This window comes from Prionailurus viverrinus, chromosome B3 (genome assembly GCF_022837055.1).
Source record: "Prionailurus viverrinus isolate Anna chromosome B3, UM_Priviv_1.0, whole genome shotgun sequence".
NCBI lineage: Eukaryota > Metazoa > Chordata > Mammalia > Carnivora > Felidae > Prionailurus > Prionailurus viverrinus.
Genome location: NC_062566.1, coordinates 101,108,567 through 101,129,603, shown reverse-complemented (window position 1 = coordinate 101,129,603; position 21,037 = coordinate 101,108,567). Strand labels below are relative to the sequence as shown.

Here is a 21,037-nt window from a genome sequence, read left to right as displayed (position 1 = left end):
TTGCTATAATAGATTAGAAACTAACACAGTATGGCTGATGAAACAAACAACAACAAAAGAACATAAACTATATTTTATTTTAAAGATTAAAAATATCAGTTTATATAATAACCAAAAGCAACATGTGACCATTGGCTATATCTTGAATCAAAAAAAAAAAAAAAATCCTGGGGCGCCTGGGTGGGGCAGTCGGTTAAGCGTCTGACTTCAGCCAGGTCACGATCTCGCGGTCCGTGAGTTCGAGCCCCGCGTCAGGCTCTGGGCTGATGGCTCAGAGCCTGGAGCCTGTTTCCGATTCTGTGTCTCCATCTCTCTCTGCCCCTCCCCCGTTCATGCTCTGTCTCTCTCTGTCCCAAAAATAAATAAATGTTGAAAAAAAAAAATTTTTTAAAAAATCCTATAAAGGTTATTTTGGAACAATAGGGAGATTTGAATATGGACTCTAAATTACATAGTATTAACATTCAATGTTAAATTTCTTCAGGAGTATGATGATGGCATTTTGATTATGTAATAAAGTATCTTCTTTTTGAGATATTGCTGATGATCAGAAGTAAAGTGTCATGATACCTGCAACTTTCAAATGATTTTTAAAGAGTATGTAACATATAAAGATAAAACATGTGAAAAAGTTATCAATCGGGAGCTCTTGGGTGGCTCAGTCGGTTAAGCGTCCAACACTTGATTTCAGCTCAGGTCATGATCTCATGGTTTGTGCGTTTGAGCCCCACATCTGTGCTGTCAGTACAGAGCCTGCTTGGGATTCTCTTTCTCTGCCCCTCCTCGGCTTGCTCTCTTTCTCTCAAAATAAAAAAAAAGTTATCAACTGGCAACTACTAGGTAGAAAGTATACAGATTTTCATTGTATCATACTTTCAACTTTTCTATAGATTTAAAAGTTTTTAAAATAAAATGCTGGGAAAAATATTACTATAATACCATAGCAACAACAAAAAATCAATCTCCACCACAAACTATAATCTTATTACAACACCTAATTTACAATTTGTCCACAGTATTTTTTTTAATGTTTATTTACTTACTTATTTTTGAGAGAGAGAGCGTGAGCGAGCAAGCAGGGGAGGGGGAGAGAAAGAGGGAAACAGAGAATCCCAAGCAGGCTTTGTGCTGTCAGTGCAGAGCCCAACACAGGGCTCGAAGTCACGAACCATGAGATCACAACCTGAGCTGAAATCAAGAGTCAAGATCCTCAACCGACTGAGCCACACGAGCACTCCCATCTTACTGGTTTTTAAGAGATGTATCAAAAATTCCCCAGGACTCCAAGTCATGAAAGGAAAGTCACTCCTACCGGCAAGTATGTGTTGCTTGTTGAAACATCTCCAGAAACACTTGGGGCAGCAGGCCCTTGCTTTTTTGCTTCTCTATCACCCAGCATGACAGCAATGGTCTCAGCAAGAGCTTCGTTCACAAAATGGCTAATCATGTCTGAATTCACAGGAACCCCAGCATCAACAAAAAGCTGGAGGACACCATTGCTTGTTCCTTCCACTAAAAAAAAAAAAAAAAAGAAAAAGAATTTCAAAATAAGCATGTAAGAAACATACCTGCAATCCAAATCTTAATTCTTAAAATTTTAGAGATGCACACTGGGTGTTATATATAAGTGATGAATTCTACTTCTGAAACCAATATTATACTGTATGTTAACTAAAATTTAAATTAAAAAAAATTTAGAGATACAAACATCTGTGTTTAAGGGGGTAGGAGGAAGAATAAAAATGAAAATACAAAATTATTTATTACAAAAGAGAATAAGATGACAACTTACATAATGAACATCCTTTCTAAACAAATCAAAAGAGTGAGGAAAACACCCAGGTGAAAACTTTACTCACATGGCCTCTTCCCTACCACTTCAGAATTTAGTGATGGAAAGGATTTGCAGTCACTTAAATGTTCTCATCTGAAAACAACTCACATTTATTTCCAAGAGTAGGGTAACAGGAAACCCTATGACAGATCTTGGCCAAAATACAAAGACACAATGACTTTGGGGGATTTTAGAGAAACAGAAGCTGCTTTATAAATATGAAAACAAACCTTCCTTCTTTATAGTTTCAGATACATCAGTTACCAGCACTACAGACTAAACCTACTCAAACTTGTATAGTGGTTTACATGCTTGATATCAGAAGCTATATAGGTAGGTATATTAATATTCCAAATAGGTAATACTTTTCATTTGTAAAAATGTTCATAAAATGCAGTAAAAAACTTCCTTAACAGACTTTACTAGATTTAAAGTGGGTATATTTCTAAAGCTCTGTGTAGAGAACATGTAAACAATGATCTATACAATTTGATGGAGATGTCATCTCTCCAAAGAGAACTTCTTAATTAGTACAACTAAGGCAGCAATATCCAGAATTCCCTAAAAAGTGAGTACAGGTGTTTTAGGATCATTTGTTTAGGGATAAGTAACAGCAATTTACTCTATAGTTACCATATTAAAGATTATCAAATTTCAAATTTATATTTGACAGTATATGTAGATATATCTTTTCAGTTCTCATAATTTATTGTCTTAGCATGACCAGAAATCAGAACATCTCTGTTATAAAAGCCAAAAGCCCTACCCAGACGAAGGCAAAACAAAAACAAACACACATGCTTTTAAATAGAAGACAGTAGGATCTAAAAATCCAGTTTGGAAATTTTAAGATTTTCATCCAGGAAAACAAATTTCCTGGATAACTTTGTTGGTCATTTTTTTCTTCCTTCCAACAAGTGATGAAAGAAAACCTGGGGTGGTAGCAGTGGAGGAAGCATTCAAATTATACTAAACAGGAAGAATTAGCCAAATGCCACAATCAGTTGTGTGGAGTGAAGTTAGAAAATTCTGTATTAATGTAAACAGAAACAAAGAGCGGGTCGGGTTAGAAAAATGAGATACATTTGGGATACGTCAAGTTTGAGATGCCAGTGGAGCATCAAGTAGAATATTCATCAACAAACCAAACTGCAAGCTCACAGCCTAGATGTGTGCCTTAGGAGTCATCAACTGACCAAGGGTAACAAATGGCAAAAAGAGACTGAAAAAAAAAAAAAAAACCAGAAAAGAAAGAAGACACAGCACAGAAACTTAGGGAAAATTTTTATTCAAGTAACAGGAAGAAAAAGATGAGGAATAAAGTCCTAGAGAAATTAAAAAGGTGGGAGGAACAAGAACAGAATAGATTCTAAGAAACCAAAACGAGGAGGACATTTTAAGAATTGAGGCGGTCGAGAGTGCTCATGCTAGAGCCACGTAGGAAGATAAGAATTTGGAAAAAAGGTTATTCTTAACAATCAAATTCTGTGAGAGAGGAGTTTCATTAGGGGAAGGGCAGAAAGCTCTGTAAGGACTAAAGACAAAGTGGCAGTGAGAAAGTAAAAGCTGTAAATATGGACTCAAGTCTAGGATTTAGGCAGTTAAAAGATAGTCTAGTCTATGGAGGAAGAAAAGTAGGTAATTCTGGATGGGAGAGAAGAGGGAAAAAAAGAGGTAATAATACATAGGAATGTTTAAAAAAGAAGAACAACAAAGTTGGAGAATTTACACAATCCAATTTCAAGACTTGTTTTTAAATTACAATGGGCACTGTTGGGATGAGCACCGGGTGTTGTATGGAAACAAATTTGACAAGAAATTTCGTATTAATAAAAAAATAATAAATTACAATAATGTGTGTTATTGACATAAAAATAGACTTGCATATCAAGGAACAGAATAGAAAGCCTAGAAACAGATTCATACATATTTAGCCAACAGATTTTCAGCAAAAGTGTCAAGGCAATTCATCAGGGAAAGGATAATCTTTTCAACAAATAATGCTAGTAACATTAGACTTCCATATGCTGAAAAAAAAAATCTTTGTATATGGTATAAAGTAGGGATAAAAATTAACTCAAAATGTACCATAGAACTAAATGTATAGTCTGAAGCCATACATCTTCTGAAAGAAAAGATAGGAGAGAAAAGCTTACTGATCTTGAGAAAGATTCATAAGTAATACACCAAAAAAACCACAAACTATAAAAGGAAAGTTGATAAATTAAAATTCATCAAAATTAACCTTTTGGTTTTCAAAAGATAATGTTGAGAAAACAAAAAGGCAAGATAAACTAGGAGAACGTATTTGCAAAATATATCCAACAAAGGACTTGTATCCAGAACAAATAAAGAACTTCTACAACTCACTAACAGGAAGAACACAAAACTCAATTTAAAAATGGGCAAAAGATTTAAAAAGACATTTCACCCAAGTGAGTATAGACATGGCAAATAAGCACATGAAACAATGTACATCATCAGTCATTAGGGAAATGCGCATAAAAATCACAATGAGCTATCTCTACATACTACAGAATGTCCATAATTAAAAACACTAACGAGACCCAGTGGTGGTGAGGATGTGGAGTGAGTGGAGCGCTGAAACACTGCTGGTTGGGAATGCAAACTAAAACACCCTCTCTAAAGACATTTAGTAGTTTCTTACAAAGTTAAACATCTATTTGCCATATGACTAAGGGAAATTAAAAGATGTATCTAAAAAATATGCTTGGAAATATCCACATCAGAGCTTTATTTATAATAGCCCCAAACTAAAAGACTACAAATTTCCATCAACTGGTAAACTGATTAACAAATTATGTTACAGCCATATAATGTAGTATTACTACATACATAAAATGTGATTGTCAAGCATGATGCTAAATAAGGGCAGACACAAAAGACAACCTACTGTATGTTAACATACATATAAAAATCTAGAAAAGGCAAAAATACAGTAATAGAAGGCAGATCAGTGGTTGTTAGGGCCCAGGAGGCATGGAAAGGAGTTAGGAATGGACTATAAAGTGGCAATGAGGGAACTTTTTGGAATGATGTGTTTTTCTACACCATGATTGTCTGGCTAATGTACAGTAGTGTTCTTTTATCAAAACTCATCAAACTGTACACTCAGAATTGGTGAATTTTATGGCAAGTACACTATACCTCAAAAAAGCTGATAGAAAACGAGGCAGAAGATCAGGGGAAGAGGGGGAGGAGGAAAAGGAAGAAGAAGGAAGGGAAGAAGACAGAAGAAAAGGAAGAGGAAGGAGAATACGAAGAAGAGAATGATATAGGTTCCATAAAGAAAGAGGCTTGTTTATCCATTTAGTGAATACCTAAAGTCTTATTAGGTGTCAGTCAGAGGCTAGGCACTAAAGGAGAAACATCGGTAATCCTGAGTAATTAATAGTCTAGTAAGTGAGGCAGATATGTACACCAATCATAATCCAATCTGATAATTCCATAACAAAGATATATACAAAGTGCTATGGGAAATAACAGAGAGATTTGGGGTGGGAGGGATGGAGGGGTGGAACAATAATAATAATAATAATAATCTGAATGCTGCAGTATGAAATAAGGGGATGAGAGAACCTCCACTACAGAGAACAGGGAAGGGATTATTAGAAGGAAGAGCTTATCTTTTGTCAGCTGAAGACTACTTGACCTCTAAGATACATAAATCCACAACTTGAAGGTTTTATCCTTTAATAACAAAAAAATTTTAAAGATTCCATTTCACTTACCTATGTCAGAAGTCAATGGTTCACTTGCCTCACTGACTGAAGCACTGACATTAGCTATGGACTGTTGTTGGATTGGAAAGAGCCCAGAGATAATTCTTGACATTATTTCTTGTTCTACCCTGGGGGATAAAAGTTGAGGATTCCTAAATTTGATTGAAATGTATGAAGTGTTAGAAATACCACCCTTAAAAATAAACTTTACCCATGGACACTAACATTTACATATGAAAGTAGTGATTCTGAAAGTTGAATCTGGAGAGAAGAAATAAATCAAATATGTCTCCTAGCAAAATAAACCACATGAAACAGAATCTCCATGTGGGAGATAGCTTTAAATTTGATTTAATGAACTTTCAGATTACTCTAATGAAAAGTTTAACAGACCTCCTAAAGTCATAATAAAGTTTAGGTCAAGAATTATCTGACATATCCTGTACCTAAAATGTTAGGTTCCCTACTTGGAAAGCACCCATATAAAACCACACAAGATAAGAATTAGAAAAGAAGTCCAGCTGCCCCCTCTTCAAAGAAATAAATATATAGACTGTGATACAGGTCATTTTCCTCTTTAAAAGTTAAGATAATTTATTTCCAAGATCACTTTTAGGAAGTAGAGAAAGAAGAGGAGGAAAAAGAAGGGGAACACAAGGATACTGCTTCTGTACATTTCTTTAGAGCAGCCAAGAGGCTGATATAAACTATTATTAAAGAAGTAATAGATATTCATTGTAGATAAATTAGAATATATGTAAAAGTTAAAAAAATAGATAAGGCTCACACATAATCTCAGATTCAGGGACAAACACAACTAACAATTTGGCATACTGTTTTTCAAATTTTTTCCTATGCACATTTATTTTTGAGGGAAGTCTTGTAATTATTAATATCTTTCAACATCACTAAATATTCTTGATTAATATCTTTCAATTTCATTAAATATTCTTCTAAATTTAATCTTGATAGCTATTACTGTTCAGGTGTTTATTCCATAACTTCTTTAAGGTTTCTCACAGGTAAAAACAGGATAAAAATAGAGTTCCTAAGTTTACAGAAGTAACAAGCAGAATAATGCCTTGTTTATAGTAAACACTGTAGGTGCTAAGTAGTGTATGGTCTAGTAGCAGAACCATAATTATATCCTTAGGATAAATTTCTGGCAGTGAATCACTGGATTAAAGAATATGTACAGAGGCACCTGGCTCATTTGGTGGAGCATGTAACTCTTAATCTTGGGGCTGTAAATTGGAGCCCACACTGAGTATAAAGATTATACTTTTTAAAAAATCTTAAAAAAGAAAAAAGAATATGTACATTTTGAAGGCTTTTGTTACTTAACAATAGCCTCTTTTGCCATAATAGAAAGCCAAAACATAAATATTCAAGAAAAGAAACAATACCTTCAACAACTAGTTAAAACCCTCACATCACATCAAAGAGTTTACAGTAACTGTAGCAAAGGAAAGTTTAATAAACAAAAGAAAACAAGGAAGATTTCCAGCCAAAACTTAATACTTTATATTTCCTACTACGATTCTGTTTACACCAACACTACTGTAAACTCACCACTGAATTAAGCTATTTTCCAATGTTTCTTTTCTCTGAATTACTTTATCCAGAATATCAGTAGTGGGCTGAACAGTAGAAACAACTGGCGGAAAAGGAGGACCATTATATTTTGTAGAAACAACTTTAACACTTCTGTTAAACTCCAGAATTGGTTCAGAGTATTCTGGAATTTCATCGGGTTTTTCCTCTTCCTGGTAATAATAATAATAAAAATAAAACCTGTAATATTTCTGTATCTGTTTAACATGTACTGGTGACAAATACAGACAGGGAACTTAGGTCAGTGAATTAACCAGCACTTCTACATTAATCAACCGCATTTCTAATTAGGTGGTATCATATTATTTATGATATATACACATTTGTCATACAGATCAAATTGAAGACCCTTAGTTATACAATTATTTTAAAACCGAATGTTCATTTTAAGCAGTCATAAAACAAATTAGATAACATGGTTATTCCTGCATAAAACACTTCAAAATTTCCCTCTAGAAATTTATTAATTTATTATCATAATAAAACTGATGTTTCCAAATATAACTGCTTCTTCTTTCTGAAACTAAAATTTACATTTACATATGTAGGTAGGTTATCTTACACATTATTTGTACCATCACATCATGATCAAAGGACTCACTTCTGAAATTTTTAAAATTTTCATTATGAAAATATCATATATGCTTAAAAGTACACAAAATAGTGCTTGTACACTGTATCTGTTATGTATAAATTACACATATCCCATTTATCTGTTCCCCAGCTTTAACAATTATCAACTCAGCTAAATTGTGTGATCTATACTCTCCATCTTCTTTACCCTTCACATAAAATTTTGAAATAAATCATAGATATCATTTTACCTGTAAATAATTTAATATGAGTATCAAAAAAATTAGGACTCTTTAAAAATTCTAACTAGGGGTGCCTAGATGGCTCAGTTGGTTAAGCATCCAACTTAGGCTCAGGTCACGATCTCACAGCTTATGGATTCTATCCCCGTGTCGATATTTAAAAAAATTTTTTTTAAAGAATATTAAGAGACCTGCAATGTATTAAAGTTTTTTGTTCCCTGGTATGTCTTCTCATGTGAACACCACATGAGTGTTTCAAAGACAAGAATCTTATTTATCTTTATATGTCTAAGGCCTAGCAAAGACATTTGACAACTATTTTTTTCAATGTACAAGTGAAAGGAATAGTTTTAGAAATAGCAAATGGTTTGGAGTTCAAAGACAAGTGTCCCTACCTCGGCTTTGCCACTTAGTAGTTGTGGGCTTCATTTCCTGATGGAGGATATTTATTGAGTTACAATCTTTATTTAGTTATTTTGTTTGTTTATTTTTTAATGTTTATTTATTTTTGAGAAAGAAAGCACGAGTGGGGGAGCGGCAGAGAGAGGGAAACACAGAACCCAAAGCAGCTCCAGGCTCTGAGCTGTCAGCACAGAGCCCAAGGTGGGGCTCCAACCCAACTTTGATCAGCTGTCCAAAGATAAGGCTGGGAAACTAACACAGATCATCCAGCAGAAGGACGTGTAGATACAAGCTCTTCACGCAAGAATTCTAGCATTGGCTTAACCAACTGAGCCACCCAGATGCCCCATGATCTCTTAATATTCTAAAACAGGGTTTGATTTAATGATGAACAAAACTGGTCTTAGTTCTGAAAGTTCTGAAAGAAATATGAACAAATGTCTTTAAATTCTATTGACATATTATTATTCAAGCAGGTTCTATGATCTTTTCCCATCCATCATAGTTCACTTCCTCCTATTTTTCCCTTTCTCCTATTTTACCATTTCTATCATTTCTATAACTCTTCCTGTTATACGGGCTCTTCTCTTGGATTTTAGACCCCTCACAACTTTTTCCCTCAATATGAACTAACTGGTGACCTTGCCAATAATCCAGAAATCAAACAGATAAATGTAACAGAATAAAGAAAGGACAGATTGGAGGGAGGGAAGCCAAAGGAAATGGAATGGAGGAAGAAAACAGGAAACAGGAGAGATGAGATATAGATGGGAAATAGCTGGTAATCATTAAGTTTCCTTGAGGCAGCTAGGTGATCTAGATGAAGAGAACACTGTACTATCCAATAATAACCATAATTTTTTTTTATTTTTTTTTTTTTTTTTTTTTCAACGTTTATTTATTTTTGGGACAGAGAGACACAGAGCATGAACGGGGGAGGGGCAGAGAGAGAGGGAGACACAGAATCAGAAACAGGCTCCAGGCTCTGAGCCATCAGCCCAGAGCCTGACGCGGGGCTCGAACTCACAGACCGCGAGATCGTGACCTGGCTGAAGTCGGACGCTTAACCGACTGCGCCACCCAGGCGCCCCAATAACCATAATTTTAAAGTAACATCTATTTATCTAAAAAGTAAAGTGAAGTTTCTCAAAGCACTGTAACATAATATTGATGGTCAAAATATACTCAAACCATCAGGAACACGGCAAGGATGTGTCCTCTCACCAGTCCTTTTCAACATTGTACTAAGTCCTTGCTAACACAAATAGACAATAAAAGGAAATAAAAGGTATTGGGAAGGAAGAAATAAAACGATCTTTGTTTGCAAAGGAAATGATTGTCTATGCAGACATTCTATTGTCTACATAGACATGTCTATATAGATTAATCTATTTAAGAACTAGAAGAAAAAACAACTCCTGGAACTAATTATTGACTATAACAAGTTTGCAGGATACAAGGTCAACATAAAAATATCAATCATTGTCCTATATGCCAACAATGAACAAGTGGAATCTGAAATTAAAAACAAATACCATTTACATAAGCATCCAAAAAAAAAAAAAAAAGAAATACTTTAGAATAAATCTAACAAAACATGTACAAGAACTATTTGAGGGAAAGTACAAAATTCTAATGAAGGAAATCAAAGAAGAACTAAATCAATAAAGATATTATACTATGTTCTTAGATAGGAAGACTCAATATTGTCAGGATGTCAGTTATTCCCAACTTGATCTATATATTCAAAGCAATGCCAATAAAAATCTCAACAAGTTATTATGTGGTTATCAACTGACTCCAAAATTTATATGGAGGGGCAATAGAACTAGAATAGCCAACACAATATTGAAGGAGAAGAATAAAGTTGGAGGACTGACACTATTCAACTTTAAGATTTACTATAAATCAATAGTAATCAGGACAGTGTGGTATTGATGAAAGAACAGTCAAAGAAAAGAATGGAACAGAATAGAGAGCCCCAAAATAGAACCACATAAGTACAGTCAGCCGATCTTTGACAAAGGAGCAAAGGCAATACAATGGAGCAAGGATAGTCTTTTCAACAAATAATACTGAACAACTGGACACCTACAGGGGAAAAAAAATGAATATAGACACAGACTTTATACCTTCCACAAAAATTAACTCAAAATGGATCCTAGACTAATTGTAAAACACAAAACTATAAAAGTCCTAGAAGAGAACATAGGAGAAAAATGAGATAACTGCGGGTATAGCAATGACTTTTTAGATATGCCACCAAAAGGATGATCCATGAAAGAAAAAATCAGCTGGACTTCATTCAAATTAAAAACTTCTGCTCTGTGAAAGACAACATCAAGAGAATAAGAAGACAAACTGCAAACTAGGAGAAAATATTTGCCAAAGGACAAATCTGATAAAGAACTCTTATTCAAAATATACAAAGAACTCTTAAAACTCAACAATAAGAAAACAACCCAATTTTGAAAATAGCACTCATCAAAGAAGAGATGCAGATGGCAAATAAGCATATGAAAAGGTGCTCCACATCATATGTCATCAGAGAATACAACTTAAAACCACAATGAAATACCACTACATAAAATCTGGCCAAAATCCAGAATACTGACAGCATCAAATGCTGACAAGGATGTGCAGGTGCTGGTACAGGAAAATGGTACAGCTACTTTGGCAAACAGTTTAGTGGCTTCTTATAAATCTGAACATACTTTTACCATACAATCCAGCAATCATCCTCCCTAATATTTACCCAAAGGAGTTGAAAACTTATGTCCACACAAAAATCTGCACACAGATGTTTACAGCAGCTTTATGCATAACTGCCAAAACTTAGAAGCAACCAAGATGTCCTTTAGTAGGTGAATAGGTAAATAAATGTGATACATACAAACAATGGAATATTATTCAAAACTAAAAAGAAATAAGCTACTAAGTCATGAAAACATGGAGGAAGCTTACATGCATATTACCAAGTAAAAGAGGACAATCTAAAAAGGCTACACACCATATGATCCTAAGTATATGATATTCTGGGAAAGGCAAAACTATGGAGACAATAAAAAGATCAGTGGTTGCCAAGGATTGGACATGAGTCAGGAAGGAAGGAACAGGTAGAACACAAAGGATTTTAGGGCAGTGAAAATACTCTGTATGATACTATAATGACAGATACATTTGTTCAAGCCCATGAATATACAAACATCATCAAGAGCAAACTCTAGGGTAAACTATGGACTTTGAGTGATTAAGATGTGTCAATGTAGGTTCATCAATTTTAACAAATGTTCCACTCTAGTGGGGGATGTTAATAGCAGGGGAGTCTATGCATGTGTGGGGGTAGAAGGTATATGGGAAATCTCTGTCTTCCCTCTTATTTTTGCAGTTTTAGTGAACCTAAAACTGCCCTAAAAAATAATAATAATAAAGCCTTTAAAGAAAAGATAATCATGTAAAAGAATGCTGGTAGAAAAATAATTTCTCATGGTTTCTAAGCTTTGTTACCTGTATGATATCAATTACTTCATCAAAGTTCGTTCCTGGAAACTTCACCTCTTCTTCATCTACCTTCATAAATTCTGAATTCTAAGAAAACATTTTTGAAAAGATTTTGTTGTGCTTAATATCTTTTTAATTCATGTATAATTTATCATATTTCTACCCACAACATAAACTTGTCATTTCATGGTCTTATTTTTAAATTTTAATATCCTGTTTAGAATTGATTTCATTAAGTAAATGAAATTCAAGATAGCCCTCAAGCCATCAAGTTTCATCTCAATAGCTATCAAAAATTAAATATAAGTTTCTGTCAATGACTCCACCAACAATGCAATTTAAGTCAATTGATAAAGTTGATAGGATTGTAATTTCTCTCCTAGAGTTAAACAAAGTGTTTATATGTTAGATATATAAGTACACATATATACATATTCACAAAAAGACAGATACAGAATCAAATAAATTAGATAGTTATTTTACAAATTTAGCCTCTAGGCTTCACTTGATATAATCCAGTCCCCAAAACCATATTAGCTCCTTCCTGAGAGCAGAATGATAAACAGTCCAAAAAATTATTTGTAATCATATGTTTTAATAAACATCTGGTGAAAAAAATCACTGATGAAAAAATTCAATTAGGCATAATTGCCATTTAGGGTCAGTTCTACTTTACTATTTCGGATCATGAAAAATTGTTGGCGTTCTCCCTCTCCTTAAAATTGCATCCTTGATGACATTTGCTTACAATAGATGAAAGCTGGGGGAAATTACAGTATTATTTCACTGTATAGTAAAGTTAGAGCTTCATTATTCAATAGCAAATAAATACTAGGGAGAAATGCCAATTTTTGCATCGTATCAATACTATATTGAAAAAGCAACATCCCAAATCATGAACTCCAAACGTGACTATGAATTCACATTCAGGAACCTATAATTTAATTCCTTGTTTAAATCAAGTTTCTTCTCCAAAGAGATAGAAATCCTCTATTCATATATGAGAGTCTTACAACTTAAGTTACACATAAAAAGTTACACTAAGGATTATCACTTTCACAGTGTTTATAAACACAAGGATCTTAAAACCAACTTCCTTTTTCAAGTTCATCAGCAATTCCAGATTAATTTTGAATCCTTTCCTTAAAACCGAAATTATTATAATAGATTATAATTATAATGGGAGACTTTTCATGGAATAATATTAAACTCCATAGTCAGATATTACTCAAAACTATAAGATAAAATTCTGAATACCTGTATCCAGGTTTTCAGAGGAGGACGTGCTTCTTTGGGACTAGTCAGAGATGAGTCGACATCAGCACTACCATTCGAAATGCTATCAATATCCACATTGGGTAACACCTGAAACGGAACATAACATCCAGTTTATCATTTTGACTCAAATATTTGTCAATCTATACATTAATAACATACACTTTTTATTGTGAAGTCAATGCATGACAAATTTTTTGAGTTATGAAAGCATATTTTACAAAATTTAGAAAATAAAGGGGAACACACAAAATCCTACTATCCTTATTTTTTTAATGTTTATTTTTGAGAGAGAGAGAGAGCAAGCAGGAAAGGGGCAGAGAGAGAGGGAAACAGAGAATCCCAAGCAGGCTCCATGCTGTCAGCGCAGAGCTTGACATGGGGCTTGGACTTATGAGCTGTAAGATTACGACCTGAGCTGAAATCAAGAGTCAGATGTTTAACCGACTGAGCCACCCAGGCACCTTCAAAATCCTAACACCTTAAATTATTTTCACTCTTCCTTTTATCTTTTTACTATGTACTCATGTCTGGCTAAAATCTAACACAGTTTCATTTCTTTTTTTTTTTTTTTTTAATGTTTGTTTATTTTTGAGAGAGAGGGAAAGAGCACAAGCAGGGGAGGGGCAGAGAGAGAGGGGGACAGAGGATCTGAAGCCGGCTCTGTGCTGACAGCAGAGAGCCCAATGCAGAGCTCAAATTCATGAACTGTGAAATAATGACCTGAGCCAAAAGTTGGACGCTTAACCAACTGAGCCATCCAGGTGTCCCCAAAATAATTACATTTCTGATTTCTCATTGTAATTAAAATCATAAGCACCTTTCTTGATTCCGTAGAATCTTCATAATTATATATTTTTTAAGTTCATTTATTTATTTTTGAGAGAGAAAGAGACTGCAAGCACAAGTTGGGGTGGGACTGAGAGAGAGGGAGAGAGACAATCCCAAGCAGGCTCTGCACTGTTAGTGCAGAGCCCATTGTGGGGCTCAAAACCACAAACTGTGAGTTGATGACCCGAGCTAAAATCAAGAGTTGGACACTTAACTGACTGAGCCACCCAGCTCATAATTATATTTTAAATAACTGTGTATTTCAACAAATATACATGCCTTAATTATTTAACCACTTTTCTGTTGGCAAACATTTAAGATATTACTAGTATTTCCACTATTATACATATCACCATAAAAAACTTCTTCATACATACAGGGTTTTTTTACCCCTAAACTTTGAATTATTTCATTATGCTAGATAGACAGAGACTAGATTAAATTCCAAAGTCACTGACCATAAATATTTAAAAGTCTTGGTAATTAATGCCAAAATGCAACCCAAACAAGTTCTATTTAATGTCATCAAAAACAGGGGTACCTGGGTGGCTCAGTTGGTTAAGCATCCGAGTTGGCTCAGGTCTTGGCTCAAGTCATGATCTCATGGTTCGTGAGTTTGAGCCCTGCCTGGGGCTCTCTGCTGACAGCTTGAAGCCTGGAGCCTGCTTAAGATTCTGTGTCTCCCTCTCTCTCTGTGTCTCCCCTACACACATTCTGTGTCTCTTTCTCTCAAAAATAAACATTAAAAAATTAATGTCATCAAAAACATAATTATGTTTTACCGCTTTGTCCAAATTAAATAATATAATTGTTTAAGTAATAAGTTTTTAAATGGAAGTATATCATTGTTATTTTAATTTGCATTATCTTGGTGACCAGAAAGATTGAAATTACTCATTTTCTTGGTTATAAACTGTATTTCCTTTTCTGTATTTATGTTCTTTGAATATTTCCAGATTTGCAACAGCTTTCTTATTAATTTATGCAAGTTTTCAGATTTAAAAATTGATCCTTTCTAGCATATTCCTTTCATCTATTCTCATTGTAGTTTTCCTTTTTGTATCGGAATTTTTTACATTAACTTCAGTTTTAGATTTTATAGATTCAAATCTATTCTTTTATCATATGTAGGTTTTCTTTTCTCATATCCAGACTTAACTTTAGCCTTGATAAAAATTCCATGCAATTATCTTCTAATTTTGTTGTTTTTATGTTTTACAGTTATACTTTCACCTATTGCCTATTTAGAATTCATGTGCCATACAGTAAGAGGGTAGAGTCTTAAACTGATCTATTTTCCACACTGTTAACTAATTATAAAATATAATATTCCGCTTACAAGAATCCTATTGCCCACTGATACATGAAGTATCTACCACATACTAGACTCTTTTTTTAATTTTTTTTTATTTTTTTAAGTTTATTTATTTATTTATTTGACGCAGGGCTAGATCCCACGAACTATGAGATCATGACCTGAGCCAAGATCAAGAGTTGGATATATATATGCTAACCAACTTGGATGTAAATTTAAAAAATAAATTAAACAAAAATTAAAAAAAAAAAAGAGGACACATAACTGACTGAGCCACCCAGAGCCTCTCTTTTTTAAATAACCAAAGCTATTATCTGAAATACTTCATTATACAGGTTCAAAAATCAAAATGATCCTTAAATCTTAAGTCATTAAATAGTATCAAGTCATTACATAATCATTAAGTAATATCAAATAAAATATCGAATCATTAAATAATATCAAACATCAAAATAACCCTTAAGTTCAAACTAAAAAAAACAGACAAAAAAAATAAAACTCATGCCTTGTGATGGGGCTTTTTTAAATTACAATTTGACTTAAATTATACATTAACTTAGGAAGAATGGAAACTTGAATAATTAATCTTAACATATAAGTTCCCTTTCTATTCATTCAAATCTTGTATATATTTAAAGTCATACTCATTCTTTTAAAATTAATTATAATACACTCTTGAACTGTTCCCTTTGGAATATCATCATGTCACCTGGATATGAATCACTAGTTTAGAACAAGTAGCTTAAATCATGTAGAACAAGGATCGAGACATCGTGTTAATATCATAGTTTTAAAGAACAAAAGGCCCATGATGAAAGCAAATTTTTCACAAAGCAATGTAACAGATTTTAAGTGCTAAATTTTCTTCCCTTAAAATTATCTATTCGTGCACCCTGGCATACCTGTACGGTAAGCTGAGGAGGATCCTTTTTTTCTGACTTCATTTCTATAACTGCAATGTTAGGTTTCTTTACTCCAGTTTCCGTTTTTCGAGATGATGGAGGAATAGAAGTAGTCACTGTTACAGGGTGTGGCTTGTTTACAATTACTCCAGTGGGTGGCATGGAATCACTATTACTTTGGGTTTGTCCTAAAGAGTTTGGGGCAGAGATGTGTTGACCATTTCAGAAATAAAGGGTAAAATCAAATACGTAACCTGGATGTTAATGGCTGAATTCTCATCTAAAAACCGAGTGCTAACTGCAGTCATCTCTCCTTCTATTATCATCACCGTCAACATACTCACCATGGCTTCCCTTCAGCAGTGACTCACACTTACCAGGCACCCATATGTGCCAGACACTTCACATACACTATCTGGCCCTCAAAATAAGCCTAGGAGGTGTTCATGTTATCCACATTTCACAGTTGAAGAAATAGGTTTAGAAACAACAGAATTGGTCAAAGTTCATGCCTGTTTATAAGTGACAGAGCTACGAGTAATATGTAGTGCATTACATCGGATTACTTTTATTCTCAAATCTTCATAGAGCAACCATGGACAGAAATAAAACCAACAATAAAATACTAGTGATTGACTACCAATAAATAGCACATATACCCACTATTTGGTAGTTATCACAGCTGTCAGAAACTTAGCTTTCACTTCAAAAGTTCCACTTATTTCCTACATTTCCAAGTAAAGAGGGACAATACAGTACATTCTTTAGAAGCGTAGACTCTTTATAAAGCCAGACTGACTGGGTTTGAATCCCAGCTCCACTCAAGTTATGTGGCCTTTGACAAATTACTTAATTTCTCTGTGCCTTGGTTCCTTCATCTATAAAACTGGTATATTACCATGGGTTTTACAGGGTAGATTAAATAAATTGGTATATATAAAGTGCTTACGTCTATAGCTGGCACACAGCAAGGATTAGCTACTACATTAACAGAAGGCATGTTTGAACAGACACAGCTACCAAGGTGACATGTCACTAACCCATAATATCATAAATGAAAAATTCCCTCCTATGTTGGAAAATGTCCATCTTTAAATCATTCAACAAAATTAAGAAAGAATAGCAAGGACACCAAAAGAAAAAAAACTGCTAACTATATTTTAAGAGTTAGTGTGGGAGCAAAAATGATTTGTTAAATTTTTACAGTCATGAGTCTGAGAGACCTCAGATAGGTAAATAACCAACTATTGGCCTAGGAGACACAACCATACAATTTTTACTTACCACAGCCTAGTTCAAAAGTACATAAAACTTACTTTAAAGTACTTCACCTAACACATGACACTGAACTACTTAGAATGTTTCAATTCTTTAATTATTATGAATATCTAGAACATATCTAAACATTTTATTGCTTTGTTTCATCTATAGCAATGTACTATAAAATAGCAAAGGAATGTTTCCTGTGAATGAAACTTCGGTGAGAGCCCCTTATTTCAGAGACTGCTATTATACAAAATAAGACACATTCTGAGGCCCTACCCACAGATACAACACATAGATGAAAAGGTAAGGGACTATCACGTCATTTTGAAAGTTCTGCCACTGTTGATAAGAATTTAAAATTTACCCTGTGTATTTTGTTGGGACTTACCTAAAAGAATAGCCATCGGAATTAGGTGACCTTCCAGTGTACCTGAAAGAGTAGGCATTTCTCTGCTTGGGCTGAACAAGTAATGCTGATCACCAGGAGGCAGCATCATAGGAATGGAGTGTTGCGATTTAGAATCCATTTTCACAGGTTTCATTGCATAAAAGTCAGTTTGTGTTCTTATTGACTTTACTTTAGTGCCTATAATAATTATCAATGGCAGATACTTTAAAATATTATTTGAACATCTACTATCCAGCCAGCTAGAAATACAGATCTTTACAGAAAGATCTCCTTCTATATAATAAAGTTACAAGGCTCCCAAATAGAAGTAACATATAAACCAGGGGTTGGCAAAACTTTTTTCTTAAATGGCCAGACAGTAAACATTTTAGTCTCATGAGCCATGCAGTCTCAGCTACATATCAATTCTGCCACTACAGCATGAAAGCAGTCATAGGCAATGCACAAATAAATGTGTGGCTATTTCCAATACTATTTATAAGAACAGGCAGCTGGGGGTGCCTGGGTGGCTCAGTTGGTTAAGCGTCTGACTTTGGCTCACATCATGATCTCATGGTTCATGAGTTTTGAGTCCGTATTGGGCTCTGTGCTGACAGCCTAGAGCCTGGAGCCTGCTTCAGATTCTGTGTCTCTCTCTCTGCCCTTCCCCAGCTCGTGCTCTGTCTCTCTCTCTCAAAAATAAATAAACTTAAAAACAGAACAGAAAGAACAGGCGGGCTGACTCGCAGGCCACCGCTTCTGAACCAATGAATATATGTAATAACTTCTTCAACTATTATGACAAGACAGATTCAATGACTAGGAAAAAAATGTTGAGTAAAAGATTCAGAATATTCAGACTGTATTATTTATTTAACCCATTACATATTTTCCCTTATGGGTACAAAAAAGTTAATGATCATATTTGGAATTGGATTTTTTTTCATCCTCTCATTACATCTTTATCCATGACATAATTCTGAATAACCAGCCTTTAACCTTTGAAATTATGTACAGATAATCAAATTATATACCTATTAAAATCTTATAGGAGTCAATATCATTATACACTTTTTCTATTCCTATGTATGAAAATCTATAGACATTAAATCCTGAGTTCTTTTTAAAATTTTTTTTTTTTTTTTTTTTTTTTTTTTTTTAGTAATCCCTACACTCATCCTGAGGCTTGAACTCACGACCCTGAAATCATGAGTCCCATGCTGTTCCAACTGAGCCAGCCAGGCACCCCTAAATCCTGAATTCTTAAAAAATTAGAAATTTGTCTGATTTCTACAGAACCTGAGGAAAGTGAAGAAAAGTAAAAGTATAAAGGAAAATAAACTATTTTCTAAATAAACTCCTGACATTACTACCTTTTTTCTTTTTTTTTTAATTTTTTTTTTCAACGTTTATTTATTTTTGGGACAGAGAGAGACAGAGCATGAACGGGGGAGGGGCAGAGAGAGAGGGAGACACAGAATCGGAAACAGGCTCCAGGCTCTGAGCCATCAGCCCAGAGCCTGACGCGGGGCTCGAACTCACGGACCGCGAGATCGTGACCTGGCTGAAGTCAGACGCTTAACCGACTGCGCCACCCAGGCGCCCCTTACCTTTTTTCTTTTAATATGGGAGTAATTTTATAAATCTGGACTGTTAAGCATAGATTTATGATCCTAGGAAGAAACATTTTAGTACCACATCTATATTTTTTTCATTCTGTTGTCTAGTATTCATTTATTCAATTAAATGAATATTTTTCTTGAATGTTCATTTAAAATTTTTTCAGCATTTTATATGTTAGGCATTGCCTCAGACACAGGAAATAGAGTAATGAATAAACCAAACGTACTCACTGAGTTTACAGTCTAGTAAGGAAAACAATCGATAAGCAAATAAAAATATAAAATCAGACATTTTCCTAAAGAAGGCATACAGGTGGCCAATAAACACATGAAAAGATGCTAACATCATCAGGGAAATGCAAATCAAAACTAGAACAAGATTATCACCTTACACCTGTGAGATGGCTAAAATAAAAACACAAGAAGTAACAAGTAAATGTGGAGAAAAAGGACCCCTCACGCACTGTTGGTGGGAATGTAAACTGGTACAGCCACTGTGGAAAACAGTATGCAGTTTTCTCAGAAATTTAAAAAATAGAAATACCATATGATCCAATAATTCCACTACTGTATATTTATCCAAAGAAAACAAAAACACTAATTCAAAAAGACAAATGCACTCCTGTATTTACTGCACCATTATTTACAATGCCAAGATACAGAAGCAACTCAAGTGTCCATTGATAAACAAGTGGGTAAAAAAGATGTGGTGTGTGTGTGTGTGTGTGTGTGTGTGTGTGTGTGTATATATATATATATATATATATATATATATATATATAGGAATATTATGCAGCCATAAAAAAGGATGAGTTTGTGCTATTTGAGAAAACATGGATGGACCTAGAGGGTATTGTTTTAAGTGAAGTATCTCAGAATGAGAAAGACAAATACCATATGATTTCACTCATAAGCAGAATCTAAAAACAAACACATAAACAAAAAGCAGAATCAGACACATAATAACACAGAGAATACACTGATAGTTTCCAGAGAGGAGGTGGATAGAGGGTTGGACAAAATGAGTGAAGGGGAATGGGAAATACAGTCTCCCAGTAATGGAACAAATAACTCAGGGGAATAAAAGGCAGAACATAAGGAATATAGTCAATGGTACTATAACTGAGATGTAACAGGGCAGATGGTAGCTACACTTGTGAACATAGCATAATGTATACACTTGTCAAATCACCATGTTGTACACCTAAAACTAACGTAACATTGTGTGTTAGCTACACTCGGAGGAGAAGAAGGAGAAGAAGAAGAAGAAGAAGAAGAAGAAGAAGAAGAAGAAGAGCAGCAGCAGCATATAAAAAGCAAAAGGAAAAAGGGGCTCCTGGGTGGCTCAGTCGGTTGAGCATCCGACTTCATCTCAGGTCATGATCTCATGGTTCGTGAGTTCGAGCCCCGCGTCAGGCTCTGTGCTGACAGCTCGGAGCCTGGAGCCTGCTTCAGATTCTGTGTCTCCCTCTCTCTCTGCCCCTCCCCCACTTGCACTCTGTCTCTTTCTGTTTCTCAAAAATAAATAA

General features: G+C 34.5%; 1 protein-coding gene across 7 annotated transcripts in view; it reads right to left on the bottom strand.

Moving 5' to 3' along the window:
• The window catches only part of KIAA0586 (KIAA0586 ortholog), a 112,793-nt gene that overhangs the window by 60,515 nt on the left and 31,241 nt on the right, over positions 1 to 21,037 (bottom strand). For all 7 annotated transcript variants that reach the window (XM_047863307.1, XM_047863304.1, XM_047863305.1 and 4 more), the window contains 7 exons: positions 17,887 to 18,084; positions 16,233 to 16,420; positions 13,167 to 13,274; positions 11,916 to 11,996; positions 7,150 to 7,343; positions 5,587 to 5,705; positions 1,313 to 1,512 (listed from right to left, as the gene is read on the bottom strand). In XM_047863307.1, the coding sequence (XP_047719263.1) occupies positions 1,313 to 1,512; positions 5,587 to 5,705; positions 7,150 to 7,343; positions 11,916 to 11,996; positions 13,167 to 13,274; positions 16,233 to 16,420; positions 17,887 to 18,084 (1,088 nt within the window). The remainder of the gene's footprint in view (positions 1 to 1,312; positions 1,513 to 5,586; positions 5,706 to 7,149; positions 7,344 to 11,915; positions 11,997 to 13,166; positions 13,275 to 16,232; positions 16,421 to 17,886; positions 18,085 to 21,037) is intronic.